Consider the following 22770-nt stretch of genomic DNA (forward strand, 5'->3'; position numbering starts at 1 on the left):
TCTGAGTAAGTATCCACATACGGTAAAGGAAATAAACGATACAATATTTTTTTTCTACGTTACCAAACATCAGAAATTTGATCCAATAGCTCAAGGCATTCGCTTGGAACATTCTGAAAAATAATCTTCAAACCAAGCAAACATTTTTCTTTATTAAAAATGAATCGTCTTTAACCATCTCTAATTTGTATACAAGAGTTGCCAAGTGACGCATACTTTTCGTAACTTATTTTCTGAAGAGTCACAAAATTTTCTCGTACCGATATCCCGTATTAGAGTAATTGCTAAATATGACATCATCCTACAATCAATACGTGTTTTTCAGTCCTCACCAACCATTTCTGTAGAAAGCTTCGCGGTTGGAAAAGGAATTGTAGATAACCTCTTTAGATAAAACACTGTCATAAAGCAATATGAGATTGAAAAGTGAAACGGTACTCATCATGCATAAAACATTCCGGTTATAAACCAGAAATCATTTGGCACATTGCTCTTTCAATCCGCCATACCTGCTGCATGTATGAAACGGAAAACTAGTATTTTATATGTTATAAGTATTTACACAATTTTAACATTTGATTACTGGCTGAGACTTTGACCAGAACCATGTTTGTGATGTATGTGCCCTCGTTTTGAGTAAAATTTGTTATGTAATTATCATTTAGATTGAACTAAACCTAACCAAGGTCATTATAGTTGCTTTTCTTGAAGTTTACTTATTTCTTTGAAACGGTACTTTTCTGTGAAAGGGTATGTATCCACAATAATGCAACATTAGATTACAGACTGTCTCGTTTGAACTCGCTTCAGTTTGACCTCTAAGAAAAGAGGACACTAGTTGTCTCTATAATCTTTTCTTCGATGTTCAATATTCCTCCAATCACCTTGAAAATATGAGGAAAACATGCTTATTCATTTTATAACATTCAGGACCTTTGATTTACCTTGAATCTAATCTAGTCTTCTATGCCTTGTGCCTTCAACTGTTTTGACCTTGAGAATATCTGAAACAAGAACCAGACTGGAATCTAGTATGGCATTGCATGTATTGTTAACCCACTTTTATTTGGGACTACTTTTATTCGCAAATTGCTGATGTAATGGATACTTACATGTACATGGTTATAAATATTGGCGAGAAAATTTCTAGCCTGTAAGTAAACCTTGATGTATAATACATATATCATTAAAATACAATCGAGTTCTAAGGGTAGGCATGGATGTGGTAATCGAGAATGAAGTATTTATGAAGAGATTTATGTACATTGAAACCGACAATAAATTATCATCTGCTGAACAAAGCAGTATTGAAATGATGTTTGACATTTTTACAACTGTCAACGATTACTACCATTTAAGATTGTAAGCTCGTTTTTTCAATGAACAAAACAATTTAATATATCTACAAGGACTGAAGTCTTTACGGAGATATGGCAGACATACATGCGATAAGTATTCTCTCTGAGAGAAAGAAAGTCCACGGTAAATTTAGGGATCTTCTGAAGTCGAAGCAAAAATTAAAAATATTGAATTTAAATCGGGATGTCTTCAATGAAACTGAAATATCCTCGGAAAAAATTGATGAAATTAAGGAGTACATTTCAAATATTCATATTGAAATGCAAGCTCTGGTCGCATTGCTACAAACATTTACAATCCAGCTGAGTGAAGAAATGAAAATGATGATGGCGGAGGGGTTGTTTGAAGGTAAATTCATACCGGTGTTCAAGGTATGTTTTCTATAGGAATATTGCAACTCTGCTTATACAAAAGTTCGTGTGTATAACTTTTCACATGCGTTCAGTAATAAACAAGGACGATGTTAAGCATTTTAAAATATCTGACCTTTGAATGTGATTACAACATTATAATTTTTATACTACATGGAATTATGGAATAACATAAGAGTTACCAAATACTTTAATCATCAAATAACTAAATGAAACATAATGTTTAGTTCACTAAACTGAAAGGCTGCATGCAAGTATTCATCCAAAATCTTCAGTCATAACCTCTTGTGTTGAAAATAGCCAAAACATAGCGTATTCTTTCATAAGGGTTATTTATTTTACGTCTCTTTGATAATTTGTCACTCATTAAGACGTCACCAGCTATGGATTAAAGTACCAGAAATTCAGATTTATGCTTATAATGTCAAATCGTATACTTTTGCTGTTGTTCCATACTTATATTTGCATTTTTGCTCACTAAAGGGAGAGCTCCAAATCCGCCACTAGTATATATGCAGAACGATAAATTGATCACTGTCTGTTATATTCACCTTTCATAACTATACCTTTCTCCCAATTTTCATATGTACAATGTTCATGTATGTACTTCAATTTCATTGCTTTAAGCCACATCTGAAGCAATGCTTTTTATAAGGGAGGGGGTCATTTCAATACAATAGATAATAATATGCCAATACATTAAAGTGTTCACTCAAAACACATTGGTTTTTCCAAAAACCTAAGACATAAACATGGATAGTGATTGTTCCTCCGCCAAACGCTTTGCATTTAAAAGTGAGAGTCGATATCTTTTTTAATAACCATCACTGCTACGACCCTGAGCTGTAGTGCATAAATAGATAGCAAATCCATTATTATGTATAAAGTATAGGTAGAATAAACCATAAAAAGTAACATAAATTCTTCTAATCCCTAAAGCCCCCAGACCCCTAGCCTGTTGGGTCCTCTATTAACAAATCTGGGATCCACCACTGAATAGACTAGTGACATAGATCTTTCATTAAACGAACTACTTTAATTATTTCTTGGAAATAGTACCCATAGCAATGGGTTTATGTAATTTAAATTCGATGCCATATTCAATACTGGTAATAACGAAAAACTGTAGAAACACCCAGTTTAAAGATCTATGAAGTAATCTATTTTTCGCATTGGGAAATCCATACTCTCCGCCAATCCATACACAGACCTTAATAATCCGTTCCATCTGATTGACAATACGTGTGTAGGAAATGGTAACCCATTCCATTTAATTATCAATTATCACCTCTGGTCGGCGCGGGTTCGATTCCCGCTCGCGCCGGGAAGTGAGAAAGTTTGCCAGTTAACTTTCGGAAGGTCGGTGGTCTCCTCCTAGGTACATTGTATCTGGGTTCTCTCTTCCACCAATAAAATCTGGGCGTCACCAGATAACTCAAAAATTGTTGAGTGTTTCAAACTAAATAAAAAAAATATCGATGAGTTATGCAATCGTTTGGCAAGCAGTTGACTATTTCAAATAAGATCTTATAAATCATTAGAAGATTACCCCCTTTGCTTGGCATATAACGAGGTAAAAACTTCCGGATTACACTTGAAAGCAATAGCGACCTTCTATATTAGCATTCCTTTGCATTGTATTGTATTGTAGTAGAAAAGTACAAACATATAACTGGACCGTTTTGTAGGATATACTTTCCCTACATAGTCCCCCCCCCCCCCGGAAAAATGACCAAGGGTTACCTCACCCTGAAAATCTGGGTCCGTAATCGAATCTCCCTACGAACAAACAAAGTTTAATATCCCATTTTCCCTCACAAAGAACCAGTACGAATGAGGAACTTTACCGTCCACCTGTAACATATATGCCGTGAACCCTATATATTGATCAGGTAAACGGAGGACTCCGTACTGCTGACTTTAAACGAGACTGTTGAAATCCGTGTAACATCAACTTGTTTGTCAGTAGCCTTCTCCATTTAAAGACCAAGAAAATAAGCACCGCCTTCAACTTTTTCTGGTCTGTAAACCCTTGTCAATCAGAAGAAATTAAGCTTCAGAAATTGATGGACATTTAGTTACTAGTCCTTGTATATACCTTATCTGCCTAATCTGACGATCGTGCAATCTTTTGATGCTGACCGCGTAAACCTGCTCGATAGGGAAACGGTTTTGGCTTTTTCATGTAGAGATAGTTACACAATAATAGTCGTAAATTTTGCATACAATTACATCAATTATAATAAATCATAGTTGGTTATGATTAGGAATGAGTACCATTGATAATTATGGATTGTTAGAATATAATTTTTTGCTAAACAGAAAGTACCAATTCTCGTTGGAAATGTTGTGTAATTATGTATAATTAATGTTTATGAAGAAAAATTAATAATGAGTAAATATGTCAATAAATCTTGTTAATGCCCAGTTGAAAATTTATTGCGTACTTTTCCCGTGAAACATGGTGACAAAAGCACATGTAACTGTTAACTTTTCGGAAGAGAAATTAGCCGCCATAAGGCTTTCTTGCATATAATGGTTGGAATTGGGATCCTGAGGAAGAACGAATTCTTGCTCTGGACCAGGTATTATAGGAACTGTCGAGAAATCCGAATGTCCTGACTGTTTTTGTAGGTCATGCGTTATGGACGAGTCACGAGTCACACAGACAACTCTTGTAGCCAGAGAATTCTGGTGTGTCGTCCAATAAAACTAATTCAAACAGAAGAAAACTTTATGAACAGTCGTGGAGCGTGGGACGATGATCGGTACAGAGCCAGAAAATTTACCGCAATACGCAGGAACTCCTGTCGGAAACTATGTTTGGCAGTCACACATCGTCGGATACCTGGTATCGAACGATGGCAGTCAAATGGATACAAGAAAACTTAAAATAAAGAATATTCAACCTAATTCTTCAATGGCTAACGTCCTCATTTATTCAAAATCACTTTATCGAGCTTTAACATGTTTGATTCAATAGATCTAATTATCAACATTTCTATAAACCTGCACAAGAAAAATGAGTACCCTGAATTTATCACTCTTACGAAAACGCACAGGTAATACAGGTAACACAGATAACATCCTGTGTGTAGGGGACGGTATAGACAACCTAGCAGGGTACTCTCGGTGATTCACACCTGCCTAAAATTAGCTCCACCCCGCACTTACCTTAAGTGAAGAAAACCGACCGGTTGAAAACCTCGGCCTTTAAAAACTGATCATATGCAGAACAAGCTCTTGCGTATCCGTTGAAAGATATAAGCACCATATGCAGGTGATAATTGAATATTGCTACATAAATATTGGAAATTGACGATTGAGAAGCTGAAATCATCATGCTTGTCGTAAAGCTGAGTTGTTAGTTTGCCGTCAATATCTACTTTCAATAAGAAATATCTTAATATGAAACATACGTGGAGGATCCTGTGGTGTCTTTTTATTTCGAGTTTACAAGGATGTATCGAATCGACATATGAATGAAATTGATTATTGCCAATAGATAAACATTGTTGTAATACATATATTTCGAATTAAAGGCCACAAGATTTTTTTTCTTTTCATGTAGAAGCTTGTGAATAATTTCTGCTTCATGGTAATATAAAAACAGACCAGCTAACAAAGCAACACAATTCATGCCCATGTGAATTCCAATAGACTGTTGGAAGACCGGATCACCAAAGACTACGAAGAAATTGTCAATGAGGAACTCCAGGATATTTTTTTTTTCAATTTCAGAGTACCTGTGCGTGAAGTCAGATTGGTGTTTAACAAAGCAATGTTTTGGATGACTGATCACTAGATATGAATATTTCCGTTTTCCATTTTTGTTGAAGAAGCAATTGTGTATGATGTCAAAAAATGGTGAAACGTTTCGTTCTCTTGGGCAGATGTTTTATGGGCCTTCCAGATCTTGCACGATCTTTGACGTCATTTGTTAACTGCCACTTTTTGCAAATTCCACAGATTGTTTAATGGTGATGACCCAATTGCTGACCAATTTGTCTCATTGCTACCCTCATCCCGATCTACCATCGGATTGCATTTTACACTTAATTTCGATGTGCAAGAAATTAAACACAATGTATGAATTTGGATGACTGATCACTAGATACGAATGTTTCCTTTTTCCATATTTGCTGAAGAAGCAACTTCTTAAGATGTCAAAAAGTCTCACCTTTAATTCATCGTGAGAAATGATCGCGTAAAATGTTGAAAAGTCATACGTTTTGATGTTGTTCATTTGAGAAAAGTTTTCAAGTTCTTTAGAATTTTTTAAAATCCGCATTTGATTTTCACAACTTCTGGCATATGTTGTGGCAAAGTGCGTTTGAAGTTTCTCCTTCACAGATGTTAGTGAAGAGCAAAGACAGGGGCTTGGTAAAACATTTACTGGATCCGGCAATGTATCTTTGTAAGTTTTTTTGTGAAATTTAGATATCCAGCATAGGTAGGATAACTCATATTCATCTATTTCATTGACTGGGATATTAAATGTTTTAAAACAGAATCATGATTTTGGAGAATTTCATCTTTTGAAAGGACAGTTGGAGTATAAGTATGATTACCAAATGTGGAGTTCATACCAAATTCGTTTAAAATACAGTTGCAATAATGAGCCTCACAAAGAAAGACATTGCTGTTATAAGCTTTGTTAGCTGGAACCAAAGCATATTCCTCATGCAAGGTGAAGATAACGAACAGTGATCAATCTCATAACTCCTACAAGCAATACAAAATAGATAGTTGCGCAAACACGGACCCCTGGACACACCAGAAGGGGATCAGGTGCCTAGGAGGAGTAAGCATCCCCTGTTGACCGGTCACACCCGCCGTGAGCCCCATATCCCGACCAGGCAAAAGGAGTTATCCGCAGTCAAAATCAGCGTGTCAAGAACGGCTTAACAATCGGTATGAAACACGTCAGACAGCATTTGACCCAATGCGAGGTTGTACTGACGAACTAGATCGTTATAACGACCATAGAATTTGCGAAATTGCTGACTTCAATCGAGACTGTTGAAATCCCTGTACCATCAACTTGTTTGTCACTAGCTTACCTCGATTTAAAAACTGACTATACCCAGAACAAGCTCTTGCATATCGAATCAGTTGAGATATATAAACACCATATGCAGGTGATAATGAAATATTGCTACATAAATGTGGGAAGTTGACGATGGAGAAGCTGAAATCATGTAAACTATGTAATTCTTTTATCATTTCTGGTTTACTAAACACAGAAGGGTAGATGGTGCGTACTTTTGGTTTGATGTGTCTAATAGAGGATTTTAATATTCGTCTGATAATTCTAATCTATTCGGACAAGGTATGAAGTTTTTCTTGTTCATATTTAGCCTATCGTCTGGCATAGTCTTCAACAGAATTCATAATAGAGATGATGTTCTGTCGAGAATTGAAAGACTGATATAATTAAAAGTAGTGTACAATCTGTAGGGGCTATACACGATAGCAGGAAAAAACTATTTAATCAATTATGGCCCTAGGGGGCATATAAAGCATAAGATAATAAACATAAAAGAAAAAGACAGGGAAAAGTCAAAACAGGCAGCATCAATGTAATAAGTAAAGTAAAAACCCACAGTCTGTAGCAGTTAGGCATTGTACTTGTTTATTGGTAGCAATGAAATATGAAATTCATACAATCCTGAATGTATAATCATCACATATCTAATATATGATCATACAAACATGAATAAAAATTAATCATTATCATATACTTCAATTTCAGATAGACATACACACTAGAAGAAGCATAGTTTAATTAGAAATTGTTAGTGGTAAGGTAGCAGGGGACAGTTTCGCATTATAGGCTTGGTCAACTTTTTAAAAAATGGAAATACCCCATATTTGAAGTGATATTACTTGTGTAAAAATGTATACAATAATTTTAAGATACAGTCAAATGTAGCTGAATGCTTAATAAAAATGTCGATATACAACATGTAGGTGTCACCATGATTCCTAGCGTATAGATGGGTGCAAATACGAAACTAAGACATGTGGTCAGTTGCTGACGAAATTCTGGTGAACACATGTATGGTCCAGCAAAAGGTTTGTAGCTGAGAGGGAAGGTGGATAGCCCCATATTAAAGGTAGATTTTAAGAAGGGTAGGCAAGGTTCTTGATTGTGCACAGTGTCTAAATCCCCACCCTTGGTACTGAGATGATGTGGGGGTGGTGCGGATTAGCCCAAATGAGAGAAAATCAAAGTAAAAAGGGGCACCTGCTTAGAGCATGTTTTGTGTACCAGCACCAGTATGTGTAGATTACGTGTAATTTAGGGTCATGATTTATTAACTACACCAATATAAAATACAAGTATTAACATACAAGGGAAATATGATTTTTCATTAGTCTGTCATAATCTGCCTTTGATGTATACCCCTTAACCACATGTTTCAAAACAAAACAAAAACTGTCCCCTGCCACCTTTAAGAGAATGGCATTTTTTGAAACGCATGGAATTCAGTCAATTTCATTAATATAATCAAGATAAATGTATTAGATATCTAATACAACGCTTTACTTAAATACATGAAAGGTGAACATGCAAGGTGAAGATAACGAACAGTGATCAATCTCATAACTCCTACAAGCAATACAAAATAGATAGTTGGGTAAACACGGACCCCTGGACACACCAGAGGTGGGATCAGGTGCCTAGGAGGAGTAAGCATCCCCTGTCGACCGGTCACACCCTCCGTGAGCCCTATGTCCTGATCAGGTAAACAGAGATATCGGTAGTCAAAATCAGTGTGCCAAGATCGGCCTAACAATCGGTATGAAACACGTCAGACAGTATTTGACCCAATCATAGGTTGTATTGACGAACTAGATCGTTATAACGACCATGGAATTTGCGAAATGCTGACTTCAAACGATACTGTTAAAACCCTTGCACCATCAACTTGTTTGTCAGTAGCTTGCGTTGATTTAAAAACTGACTATACGCAGAACAAGCTCTTACGTATCGAATCAGTTGTGAGATATAAACACTATATAGATGGAAACAAATACAAAACTAAGACACGTGGTCAGTTGCTGAAGAAATTAAACATTGTAAGAAAATATTTCTAAACATTATACAATTAAAACTTGTAATCTTCATTGAATTTATGATATTTGGAGTAGGAGAGCCTATAAATCGTATGTTTTATTGGATGTTTAGAACGACAAATTTTTAATGACTTTAAAGTAAATATGGCATTGAAAGTGACGATAAATACCCAATTTTTGATGCCTTGGTGTAAGAAAATCATGAAAAATATTTTTAAAAGAAAAACAGTTTATTAAAGCACGAACCCTGGAGAACATTTTTTTAATCAAAATAATTTACTTTTAAGCCATATCTGACGGTTTGTTGGTCGAATCCTTTGATCATGATTTGGAAGGTATATCATCCGCAACCCGAGGTGTTTCAAAAAGCCTGTGATGAACAACATGGACTAGTTTTGCCTTCTTCAAATAACGTATTCAAAATTCTCAATGGAACAGAGTTAAGTTTTATGCGAATATGATGTGCACCTAATTGTCTGTTGACATAAGGTTAAAGTGAATCAAGCGTGATATCGTCTATATATGAACGTTTATACGAACGATGTCCATGACAGAGAGACTGCATTTACGTCTTTGTGTGTTTGGAAAAAGTCCCATCACATTCACGTTATTTCCTAGCTGCAATAATGCATCCCTCTCCGATTTTTTGGGGAGAGGGCTACAAGACCATAGGATCTCTGTAATGGTACAGATGCGGGAGTAATTCACTCCCACAACATTTTTAGTCATTCTAAACATTTGCTGGCTTTCTTTATGTAAATAAAATAATATTCTAAATGTTTCTTAATCAATGCAATGTGAAGATAACGAACAGTGATCAATCTCATAACTCCTACAAGCAATACAAAATAGATAGTTGGGCAAACACGGACCCCTGGACACACCAGAGGTGGGATCAGGTGCCTAGGAGGAGTAAGCATCCCCTGTTGACCGGTCACATCCTCCGTGAGCCCCATATCCTGATCACGTAAACGGAGTTATCCGCAGTCAAAATCAGTGTGCCAAGAACGACTGCAATTTACGATTTGTGAGGCTCTATTCTTCCGTTTTTAACAATTTCGATAAATTCCAATTTTTCGATTCATATTTGTGCGCCATGTTTGATGTACTGTAGTTTCAACTTCCGGTTATCAAGTTATTTGCATATGCCCATATAAAATAGTGTTTACATCAATGGACAAATACGGAGGAGAAAGCGATTCGTCGGAGTTGAAAAGGTTTAAATTTGAAATCAATTTACAAAACAAACAGTAGAGTATAGTATTATTCTGCCACCATATGATTTTCCTTTCTGTATCGGAATGGCTCGAACAATTACATTTTCGAGCTGATTATCAATGTTTAAGTTTTTCCCTAGATCTACCTACGAGGTCTCGCAATAACAAGCACGACGGAGCAGACGAACAATTTTGCATGTTGTACATGATATTTGATGAAAAACACCTTTATTAGACATGCCTCTTATCACAAATTTGGTACTCTATTTGGTGTAGACAAATACACGGAGTTTATAAAAGGGTATTCATAGAATATTTTGCACCATTACGAAATTCCTATTGAATTGTAGCCCTCTCCCGAAAACTTCAGAATAAAAAAAATCAGGAAGTGCTGCATTATCGCAGCTAGTTATTTCCTTATGGGCAAGTCTTCCTATATTCTATACAATATCATTGCATCCATCTAAAAATGCAGTATCTAGAGTCTTGATCCAGTGATCTTGTTGTCTATGAAAAGGGGTACTTAAAGCAGGATTGTTTGAATGATGGTAAAAAAAACTTTTCTAAAATCCTGATCCTCAAGAACAAGATGGAGTGGTCTGAGGAAGTAAAGAAGTTGGTTACTATCTGCAATATGTTTAATTAATGAATAGACCCAGGACTAACAGTACATTTTATTAGTTCTAAAAGGAAATAGTGAAATCTTGTATTAAAATTCATCAAATACAGCCAGGTCTTTGCCGTTCTCTAATATAATATGCATAATATACAAGATATGATTATGTTAATCATGGGATCCCTGCATTACTAGTCATGTGTTCTTACTTCTGAGCCATCCAGGCCGGTATCAACGGTTCACCAAAGCTATATTTGTCTCCTTAAAGAGTCTTTCACCTCGAAGAGAACAACGCAAGTGTATGCCTGTGTTAATAACTACATGCATAATATATACCTTCAAAGGCTGGTCACATCATCTGAAGGAGGAAAGGAGACGATATATGGAACCAATCTTGGGACCCCTGTATTATTAGCTAGGTGCTCTAGCCACTGTACTATTCAAGGGCAATATCTACTGTCCACCAATTTTGCTACATTATAATGATGATCCAGCATTGTGCTTTCAATAATACTTTTGAATATCATCATCAGCAATCTTAACAATGGTAGACAGAGATGTTTATTGTTCATTTTAGCATAAAAAATTAATTCGCACTACAGTTAACATTTCTTACAAATGATTTGTGATGCCGAATGAAGAGTGTAAAATTGAAAACAATTGCAAAACCTTTACTTGTAGAAGAGAACCATGAAAGTACAGAAGGAGGGGTAGGACCAAGTAACCAAAAGGGAGTATTGGGATTTATCAATGTTGTTCTGTCAAAGATTCAAGTGTCCCAAAACAGAAACACTAATGACGGCTCAAAAGCGTTATTTGGGTGATTGTCGTTTTTAAGTCATATTTACTATGTTATTGAACATTTACAACATCAACAAAACTATAGATATTGAAATTAACGTTTTGTAGACATAATGACAAAGAAAAGCTAGAAAAGCTTGCTGCTCTCCAAAAGATGGCAAAACAACAACAGGATTTACAAGAATTGATAAACAAAACATCCGAAATGATTCAAAATATGGAGATTGAAACTGAAATTAGGAGCCGGGATATTAAGGATATTACGAAAGCTCTACATAAATGGTCAGACGGTTTAGAAGAGGACAAAGATAGGAAAGAACGCAAACGGCGAGAACAGGAAGAAGAGAAACGTAAAGCTGAAGAGGAAAAAAGGCAGAAAATCGAAGAGGAAAGAAAACGGAAAGAAAGGGAGAAACAAAAACGTATAGAAGAAGCAGAAAGACGAAAAACAGAAGCTGACGAAAAACAACGTCAAAAGAACGAAGAGAGAAAACGCAAAGAAGAATTAGAGAGAAAAACCAAAGAAGAAAAGAGAAGAAAAGAGGAAGAGGAGAAAAAACGACAACGGATGGAGAAAGAGAGGATGAAAAGAGAGAAAGAGGAAAAGCAGCGTAAAGAGGAAGAAGACAGAAAAAGGCAAGACGAAGAGAGGAAAAAGAATGAAGAAGAAATCAGGAAAATTGAAGAACAAAGACAAAAGGAAGCGGAGAGACTGCATCAGGAGAGAGAGCAAAAAAGAAAAGAGGAAGAGGAAGTACAAAAAAGAAAAGAAGAAAAACAAAAACGAGAAGAGGAAGAGAGAATAAAAAAGGAGGCAGCGGAAAGGTGGCGTAAAGAGGAAGAAAATAGACAAAGGGAAGAAGAAAGGAAAAGAAATGAAGAGGAAATCGGGAAAATTGAAGAACAAAGACAAAAGGAAGCAGAAAGGCTATGTCAGGAGGAAGAAGAGCGAAAAAGAAAAGAGGAAGATGAAATACAAAAAAGAAAAGAAGAAAAACAAAAACGAGAAGAGGAAGAAAGACTCAAGAAAGAGGCAGAGGAAAGGCGACGTAAAGAGGAAGAAGAAAAAAGAGCATGGGAAGAAAAAAGACGGAAAGAAGAACTTAAGAAAAAAGAAGAAGCAGAAAGGAAAAGAAAAGACCCCAACAACTGGCCAATTTTTATGTTAGTACATGTACCAGAATATCTTTTTTTAAATGATATACTATATGAATTCGTTGGTCTTAGAAAGGGAATATCGTCGAAATCCAACATACCCTTTTTTGTTGCATTGATAAATCCGTTTATTTTGCCTAATCATGAATTTAAACATCAATACATTTATATCCTAGTATGATGAAGCTAAACCTAAAGGCTTAGTCGTTGAGAAATACACCTATGGAAACTTTCATGAAAGGTGAACATAACGAATAGTGATTCATATTAAATGCATCATAAATGAAACAAGTAGATAAAACTGGAGTATAACTAAGAGAATTTACAGATACATGTGTACCCATGCTCAACATTCAGTCAGTCATGGCCTTTGAATGTATATCATTTTTGTTTTGCTTATAATAGAAACACAATGAGGTTTAGATTGGGTCTGTTGCAGTCTGACCCGTAATATTAAAAAGTGAAGATAATGAAAAGTGATCAGTCTCATAAAAGTTGTTCATTAGTTGCAGATAATTTGTGTCCATTGTATAAACTCCTATCAAAATGTCTGCACTTCTTGTTGATTCAGAACTCGTTGAAAGAATGTTGTTTCCTAAGTCTGTTTTGTTCCATTAGGCTGATTTTAATTAAAATTTATGGTTTTATGAATTTGATTAAAAAGTTACTTTCAACAGTGATGCTTTTATTAAGATAAAGTAATTCAAAGTAATGGTTTTAATAATTGATCATATTTTGCATTGGCACCAAGCAGGAACATTTTTGCCCAACTATCTATTTTGTATTGCTTGTAGGAGTTATGAGATTGATCACTGTTCGTTATCTTCACCTTGCATGCATCTCGCCTCTTTTGTTTGCTAGATACCACAGAGAGGAGGAAGAGAGTTCATTTCACTGTGGTATTTGTTGTGCAGTATCGGCAATAGAAAACAATCCACCATTGCTCAAGGATGACTTGATTTGTTCGTTCTCTGATAAACCACAGGACCTAAACAAATGCATGGAAAGCAAAGAAGAAATTCTAACGTCATCATTGATACAGATTCAAGTTAAGAATGACATTGAAATGTCATTTGAGGTATACGTTTCTATAAAATTATTAAGAATTACTTGTAAAAACTACCCTCAAATTACTTTCGGTCATTGACCTTCACGTTTATCAATTGTATTATAGCTGCCTTTGAGAATATACATACCACATGCCATGCTACTTGCAAATAGGGACATTATCCTCAAAGTATCCATAAACGGCGGGCAGTGGCTTTCAGAGCACAACGTTCTTGAACCTACAACAAACGTGTCGAAGGTATTTATGAAAATTTTAGCTATGATTTCAGGTAAAATCCACATGTGTCGATCAAATTTTATTTTTTATAATACTTTATAATATACTGGACACTTTCATTACACGGAAGTATGCAAGGTGAAGATAACGAACAGTGATCAATCTCATAACTCCTACAAGCAATACAAAATAGATAGTTGGGCAAACACGGACCCCTGGACACACCAGAGGTGGGATCAGGTGCCTAGGAGGAGTAAGCATCCCCTGTTGACCGGTCACACCCGCCGTGAGCCCCATATCCTGATCAGGTAAACGGAGTTATCCGCAGTCAAATCAGTGTGCCAAGAACGGCTTAACAATCGGTATGAAACACGTCAGACAGCATTTGACCCAATGCGAGGTTGTATTGACAAACTAGATCGTTATAACGACCATAGAATTTGCGAAGTGCAGCAATTACACCTTAACATTCGTGTTTCTATTTTTGAATTTATTTGTATATTTTTGTTTCAACAATTATATTCTAACGTTGTGTTCTGCTTTAATCAAATTATATATTATTTGTTCTTATAATCTTAATTCAATATTTATCTAATTTCTTATTTTTATTAGATATTCTTGTTAACAATTGTATCTTAATCTTTTTCATTCAAGGTGAAGATAACGAACAGTGTATAATTCTAATTCTTTATTTGTGTTTTCACAATTTCGTTTTAACGATTTTGCTTAAATCTAATACTTTTTTGTTATTTTTGTTTTCAAACTCTCATTTTAACTTTGTTGTTTCTCTTAATGATTTTTATTCTTGTTTCCAATTCTGATTTCCTATGATTTTTTCTTTGACCATGTACATAACATTTGGTGCACAAACTTCGATCAATGAATACAGGAGAGGCTGTTGAACTGCTACGTCAGACTGCAAACGCATTAAGCACCATTTGTGGGCCACGCAATCATAAGTCGGAACAGCATATTCAATGTCTCATTATATATTTACATCCATAGTAATCGTGGGGAACTGATAAAATCCTAAGCAAATTAGCATATTTGCACACGATCGGGGGGTGTGTGTGATTTTTCCTATCTGTCTAGCCGTTTGTCCGTCCACAATTTTAACGTTGCTCGAATGGTGAGTGATAGGGCTTTCACATTTGATAACTGCATATCTAGTTACTATACCTTTCCTTCGGTACCAAAGATTTAGGCATTCTGACCTTCACCTAAAAGAGTTTTTTCGTTGCCACCGGGGACATCGTGTTTCACAAACACATCATTTAAAATTTAAATCTTTCGGGTTGGTCTCCTCTTTCCGGAATTGTTTCCAGCTCGTAAAAACTGTATAGAGGTGATGGCATACTATCTCGCAAACACAATGTCAAGGTTGGTTGAATATACAAATGACACAGAAACGGAATCGTTAAATGTTAGACCCACTAACTATTAAAAAAATAGATAAAATAAAATTGTTAATCCAAAAATTTGAAACAGAAGCAGAACTGTTATAAAATTACTAAAACAAAATTATAGAACTACAACAATGAAAAGAAATGAAAACAAAAATGTACGATCAAACTCAGAAACAAAATTGTTAAAACAAAAATATAGAATCAAAATCATAAAAGGCTTAAAAAAAATGTTGAAATTAAATTGCTAAAATAAAAATACAGAATAAAAATTATAAACAGACACGAATATGTTAAAGTAAAATTGCTAATTTACAAAACTTAGAAATAATAATGTTAAAATAGAATTGTAAAAACAAAAAATGTGAAAATATAATTGTGACATTGATATGCCTCCATATAATTATAGGTCTTGAAAAATCTAGTTGGTGGCTGTTTCCAAAACTTTAAAAGAATAAATCTGATAGCCGTATCAAGGAAAAGAAGGGAACACGTGATCATGAATGGAACAAGCAGCTGCGTTACCTCTAAGGTCAATTCAGATATCAGCATCAGAATTCCGGGAAACCATCTTAAAAAAGACACCAGCTTTCATTTGAAGGTATACATTTTGCATGATTAATGCAAACATATTCATTATTTGAAGAATGAAGCTATCATGATAAATCAAATTGCATGATAATAACAATATGAAATATTTAAGAGTGGATTGTTTTGTAGGAAATTTAACGAATTGAACTATGTGGATTTTCGATCGTCAATGCATTCTCACGCATGATTAATTTGTCATTTTTACCTCTAGCATTTGATGGAATTTCTATTCTTTACTTTTTCAGCCAGATCGTTTTACATTCTAGGTTGACGATGATAGTTTCTTTCCAAGAACAGAAATTCAGAGTGAGGGCAATCATATTATGACTACCACTCCTCTTGTGGGTGTAAACTTTGATGACGTCATTGAAAAAGACTATGTTGTGGGAATTCAGCCTAATTATATTAAGAAAACAGGTGCGATAGGAAAAGGAGTGATGTTTATGAACATTAAATATCACAGCTTTATTCTTGGCGTTTGGATTCTTGCATAATATTTTAGAAAAATTAATTTAATATTCATATAATCAATATAATCACTTTAATCTTAATCTTGTAATAAAATAACTCTTTCATCAATTTTAGTGTTCAAAACGATGTACGCCAGAGTTTTGCACGAATGTTCTCAGAAACTTGCCACAGACATGGCTATTGACGAAATTCTTCAAATTATTCAGAACAAAAATTTACTCAGTGACGAAACGATCAACAAGATAACAGTAAGATAGATGTGACAACGATTAAATCGTCTCTCCCTTTCTTTCTTTCTTTCTTTCTGTGTGTGTGTGTGTGTGTTATTTTTTATTTATTTCCAGAGCAAGCTTACAAATGAAACGAAGGTGAGGGAACTTTTGGATGAATTCAAAGATTGCAATGCTGAAGGCTTTGAAGAATTGCTAGAGACTATAGAGAGAGCAAATCAAGGTCATCTTGCAAATTATTTGCGGGATTCTCTCAATAAAATTCAAAACGAGGAAGCTGAGGTGGGAAATGATTTCATTGGTGAGTTGATTTTGCAAGATATACAAAAACTGTGTGGCATATACAACTACTTTTGCCTTTGTCTGCATTACATAACATCGTTTTGTATTTCGATCCATTCGTCTTTCACTTCATAAAGCTACAGACTATTTCGTTTCTCGTCTTTTTAACTAATACCAATTTCAGTAACTTGAATTATTAATGCACAGTTTTCTTTTAAGACCTTACTTAATGCATTCATCATATCAGCATTGCTGTTACAGTTGCATTTACTAGTATATTTACATGTAATTCGAGGAATGATCACGTTACACCAAATGACTTTCATATACATTTATGATTATTCAATACCAACTGCTGGTATTAGACATGTATACCGTCTACAATGAATGATTTTCAGAATTTACTCAACCAGTGCTTCAAATTGCATCAAGTGTTAATAACGGAAAGTGGAAACTGATGGATTTCAAATCAACACCAAATCTGCCGAATGCCGTAAATGTCCCACTACCAGCGTATGGACAAAGTTTTGAGTACGATTAAAGTTTCAATATTCTCATTAATGTATGCCAAAGTATGAGCTTAACTTCGTATCCAACTTCTACTAGTCAAATATATACCCCTCTCTCTCTCTCTCTCTCTCTCTCTCTCTCTCTCTCTCCCTCTCTCTCTCTCTCTCTCTCTCTCTCTCTCTCTCTCTCTCTCATCTTACAAATTATGATAACTTATGTAATTTATGCATATTGCATTTAGTGATTATTTAGTGGTTGTGGGGGTCTCAAACACCTCCGTTGAATTAACATATAACACTATTTGTGTTCAGTATCTTAGGTCTCGTTGTACCGAAGGCGATGACACAGGATGAAATTTGTAGTAAGGCAGAGGAAATATATCAAAGAGCATATCAGACAGTGGTACGATTGATTGTTAGACAACATGTTGATGATCCTACAGATGTGTATATTCGTTGTGTGGAGGCCTCCAAAAGTCGTGCAACACAACTCGAAATGGAAAACGAGGGCTATAAGTCTGGACCAACTGAAATGGCTGAATTTGGGATCTTCGACAACGATGATATTTTCTTAACGGCAACAGGAAATATTGCTTTCGTTTCAAATCCAAAGAGTCTTAAATTCTTCTTGAACTTTGATATCGCAAGTCTGCAAGTGAAAATAAGTATCCAGAACAAATATGCACAAAGTGGTTGTCCAAAATACTATGGCGAGGTAAAATATAATGTCGGGGAACAAGACCAAAAACCGCCAAGATCGGGATCATTCGTGGTATATCTACCAAAGGTGAGATTTGTTGATATATAGAATATAGAAACCCGTATATATCGTTGGAATTATTTCAATCGATTTCACTATCAATAATTCATTCTTTATGTAGGAGGAAGGATTTCAAAGATATGCTCCTTTAGCTTTGGATATACCAGGTAAGTTTTATTTTTCATTTCGACAGTTTAGGGATTTTTGTGTAACGAATTAATGATCGGGTTAGGTGTTTTCACTAATCTATGTTTGTCTGCTGGAGTTTTGCACCTAGTCGACAGTTATACGTCAAATGTATAAAAAAAAAAAAAAAATTAAAAAAAAACATTCTATGAATTTTACCTTCAAAGCTGTTAGAGTTATAGAGGAAAATTCCAGTTATATATTCATTCCAAGCATATAAAGAACTACAAAATAGTATTCATTTACTGCTACCATACAATATAGAGAAATTAATACCCATGATTTCAGTGAGAGGTATGGCAAAGTTTATTGCTCTTCATTTGACCAGTGGAAAATTTGACACTCAAGACCTCTACGCGAGATTGGCTGATAATCCACGGCAACTGAGGAACCTCAAATTGAGAACACAGAAAGAGGACCTGACAGGAACAGAGAGGAAGATATGCGAGGCATTCATCAAAAATTGGGCGAATGTAAGACCCAAACAGGAAAATAAGGTAAATCAGTTGTATTTTGTTGATACGATCTGTTCATTTTGGCAATTGTTGTTTGGTGTTTTGTTGATACGATCTGTACATTTTTGCGATTATTTGGTCTTGTTTGGAATTGAAGGTTGATACCCTACTGAGAATACTAAAAGGAATTGCCCCAGACCTTGCACAGCGTGCTGAAGATTTCATTAAGCCATACACTGCTGGAAAAGGAGGTGAGTGGAATCTCAATTGAATTAGAAATGAATATTTTGATCTGCTCTGTTATTTCGCCTTGTGTACAGAAGCAGATACAATATTTGACTGAAATTAGATTGTTCTATTTTCAATCGGATTGGTGAAATATATTCACTTGAGATCTTTAAGGGATTACATATTTTATGAGTAAGCACCAGTTTCTTTAAGACCTTTGTCTATTTCATATGTGCGACCGGAGTAGTACGCGAGTAGTCATAGAAATATTTACAATGCAAAAGATGTTGTTCGACTTGTGAGCGACTGTCACATAATTTACCCCGACTAGCTACATAACTTTGTTGTTCGACTATACATGATTACATATGTTTGATGCAAGGTGAAGATAACGAACAGTGATCAATCTCATAACTCCTACAAGCAATACAAAATAGATAGTTGGGCAAACACGGACCCCTGGACACACCAGAGGTGGGATCAGGTGCCTAGGAGGAGCAAGCATCCCCTGTTGACCGGTCACACCCGCCGTGAGCCCTATATCCTGATATGAAACTACTGTAATACTGTCTACGACGATTTGTGCGACCTGTATCATTTAGCCGTGACTAATGATGCAACTGTTCTCAACCTGTCCCGTGACTTGCCTGATTTCCCTTGAAGCCATGACTTTATGTATATTACAAATGCATAGCATTTTAAGTTGGTTCACTGAAGATGTTGACTAAATTAGTTTTACAACACATATAAGTAAACTTGGTAATGAAAGACTCTTTTTTCAATATACTAACAAGGGCGAACCTTTTTTCACATGTTTCGAAAATATTTCCCTTACAAACTTGTTTTTATATTTCTATACCTCAAAATGTTCTGAGGCGGAACTCCATTGTCTTTTCTCTTTTCTTTTGTTGATGGTAGAAATTCCTCTCACGTAGCCCACAGCTAGCGGAACACGATTATGTTTCTGTTGCTAGGTTGTTATCAACGCCTAAATGTCCACTCTTTAAAATTGTTATTCTATTTCTGTTTCGGAGTACCCTCGTTTTATAAGTTGTTTCGTGATCACATTTACCACGTCTGTCCTTAGGACACATAAGTATGAGTAAAGAAAACCAAAAAGAACATAAATAGCTCTACGGCTACACTAACTAAAACTACATTCTAACAATGAAAAAGGTGATTAGTTTGTATGTATACATCCCGTCCTCGGAAACAAGAAACAAATTCTTAACATACGTCATTGTCCAAAAACATTGCGACACTGACTGCAAATTAAATTTCTCTCTCAGTATTACATCATGACGAAGCTTCAATCACGCGTATCGAGCATCCAAACATGTTCCTTCACCAAATTGATAAACTATATCATTGAAAAAATATCATATTACATACGATACTTGAAACTCATTCTATACCTCTTATCTTTAGAGCAGTACCGAATGGTATTCCTTCTAGACAAAGTATGCATAGGGTATGACCTGTTCGTTACCTCATAGTCATAAAGGTCTCATCATAAGTCGTGTCACATGTTAGGACCAGTTGCACAGCTGAGCTGAACACAGCTGCTAGTTGTACTGGAATATAAAATCTTCTCTACTTCATCTTTAGCTCCACTTGCAAACACCGGGATTGAAGAGATGTCCAACCTTCTAAAAGACAAGTGGAAGGATCTTGCTTCGAAACTTAACTTCGAGGAAGATGAAATCAAAGCAATGGTGACAGATATACCAGACGACAAGAGAAGGGCTTTAAATGTATTAGACAAGTGGCGACTTTCTGATTTTGCCATTGAGCAAGATACAAATGTTGTCCGCTACTTGTACAATGTCATGCTTGATTGTGGGTGTAATCAAAACCTTTTATCTATGTTGCAAAAACACTTATAGACTTTCACAAATACCTTATCATATGAAATATTGCTTGAACGGTCAATTCTATAGACCTTATTAGTTATTTTACCTTAAAGTCGCTTATAGAAAATAATTCATCTCCGCTTTTGTTATCTGTAACAACATAAAATTAAAATTCATTTATTAGTTTCCTACCGACGAAGTCGAAGAGGACTTTAGGTTAACGTTCCGTCCGCCTGTCAGTCTATCTGTCCGTCAGTCCTGCAAATCAGTTTTCAGGACTTTTTTATGTGCTTGCAGATATTTATTTGATATTTGATTCATTGCTTTGCCATAACAAGTTACAGATCAAGTTCGAATTCCGTCTCGGTCCGTTGATGTTTCACTAAGTTATGGCTCTTGGACTTAAAAAATAACACGAATTATCAGTTTTCTGGACTTTTGTTTTTTAATGTGTTTGCAGATATTCATTTGATATTCAGCACATCATGATGGTTGCTTTACCATAACAAGTTACAGATCGATTTTGAAGTTTTCCTGGTCTAATCTTTGTACCTGAATAGTAGTTGGTTTCCAATCATTCCTATCTTTTGGTTTCCCAATCTTCCCTTTTTACCATAATCTTGGTCTCATAATGAACTTCGAACATTGTTGCGGTCCAATATTTTTTTTCCGTCATGGGACTATATATTGCTATGCAATACTCTCAGAATGATTGTTCAAAGTTAATTCACCGCAGTCGTGCATAAAAAATATTTCTATAGCATATTGAGTATAAGACAGACAAACCATATTAGAAGACCGGCAAATGAAAGTGATCATATGAACTCGTTGCTGCAATGTTCTAGATAGAACATAGAAATTCAGTTAAGTTCTAAAATATATGAATTTATATGTATGATACTAGTAAAAAGAAAATGGCAGCTAGTGGTTCGATTAAAGATTAAAACAGGTGTACAGTTAAAATGAATGACAAACTCGTTGTAACTAATTGTGTTATTGTAAAACTTAAACGGTACCAATTTTGATGCACCAGATGCGCATTTCGACAAATAATGTCTTATTGCATTTGTCTGAACAACCTTTTGTAGTTACTCGCACGATAAATGTCAAAAACTAATCATATGATGCTTACAATTATATTCCTTCTTTTGCATCTAGAATCAATACAGAAATTGTGATCTTTCGTTTTGTGAAAATGGGCTGTTGGATGTATGTGATCTTCCGTTTTGTGAAAATGAGCTCTTGGATGTATTGTGATCATTTGTTTTGTGAAAATGAGCTGTCTGGATGTATTGTAAACTGTTTATATGGTATTGATACTGTCTGGTTTGTTGTTTCAGACTGTTTTTGTTGTAAAATTATGTTTGTGTATTGATGCATGGTATACCCTTCCACACATCCATAGAAGAGGGTGGTGAATTGAAATATATTCTTCTCAAAACATTAAAACAGACGTATGATGGACACTCTATCTATCCCATAATCTTTTCTGGTCCTCGATCAGTAGAGCTAGATTCATAAGTACAATTTCAAGAACATAAAGCAATAATTTTGGACAAATGTACATCACTCTCAAAAGTAAATGTTGGTATTGGGGTTTCAACAGCCTCGATTGAAGTCAATATTTCGCAAATTCTATGGTCGTTATAACGATCTAGTTCGTCAATACAACCTATCATTGGGTCAAATGTTTTCTGACGTGTTCATACCGATTGTTAGGCCATTCTTCGCACACTGATTTTGACTACGGATAACTCCGTTTACCTGATCAGGATATAGGGTTCACGGCGGGTGTGACCGGTCGACAGCGGATGCTTACTCATTCTAGGCACCTGATCCCACCTCGAGTGTGTCCAGGGGTCCGTGTTTGCCCAACTATTTTGTATTGGTTATAGGAGTTATGAGATTGATCACT

General features: G+C 35.4%; 1 protein-coding gene across 1 annotated transcript; it reads left to right on the forward strand.

Moving 5' to 3' along the window:
- Window positions 1-1457: 1457 nt before the first annotated feature.
- Window positions 1458-22319, forward strand: LOC125664608 (uncharacterized). Its single transcript, XM_056145514.1, has 15 exons — window positions 1458-1707; window positions 11328-11466; window positions 11556-12611; window positions 13464-13680; window positions 13777-13908; window positions 15700-15891; window positions 16148-16298; window positions 16467-16600; window positions 16697-16883; window positions 17263-17395; window positions 17686-18160; window positions 18255-18300; window positions 18608-18816; window positions 18932-19025; window positions 20611-22319. The coding sequence occupies exons 1-15, from the start codon at window positions 1620-1622 to the stop codon at window positions 20886-20888; spliced, it is 3531 nt and encodes a 1176-aa protein (XP_056001489.1). The 5' UTR covers window positions 1458-1619; the 3' UTR covers window positions 20889-22319.
- The last annotated feature ends 451 nt before the right edge of the window (window positions 22320-22770 follow it).

Source organism: Ostrea edulis, chromosome 1 (assembly GCF_947568905.1).
Source record: "Ostrea edulis chromosome 1, xbOstEdul1.1, whole genome shotgun sequence".
Taxonomy (NCBI): domain Eukaryota; kingdom Metazoa; phylum Mollusca; class Bivalvia; order Ostreida; family Ostreidae; genus Ostrea; species Ostrea edulis.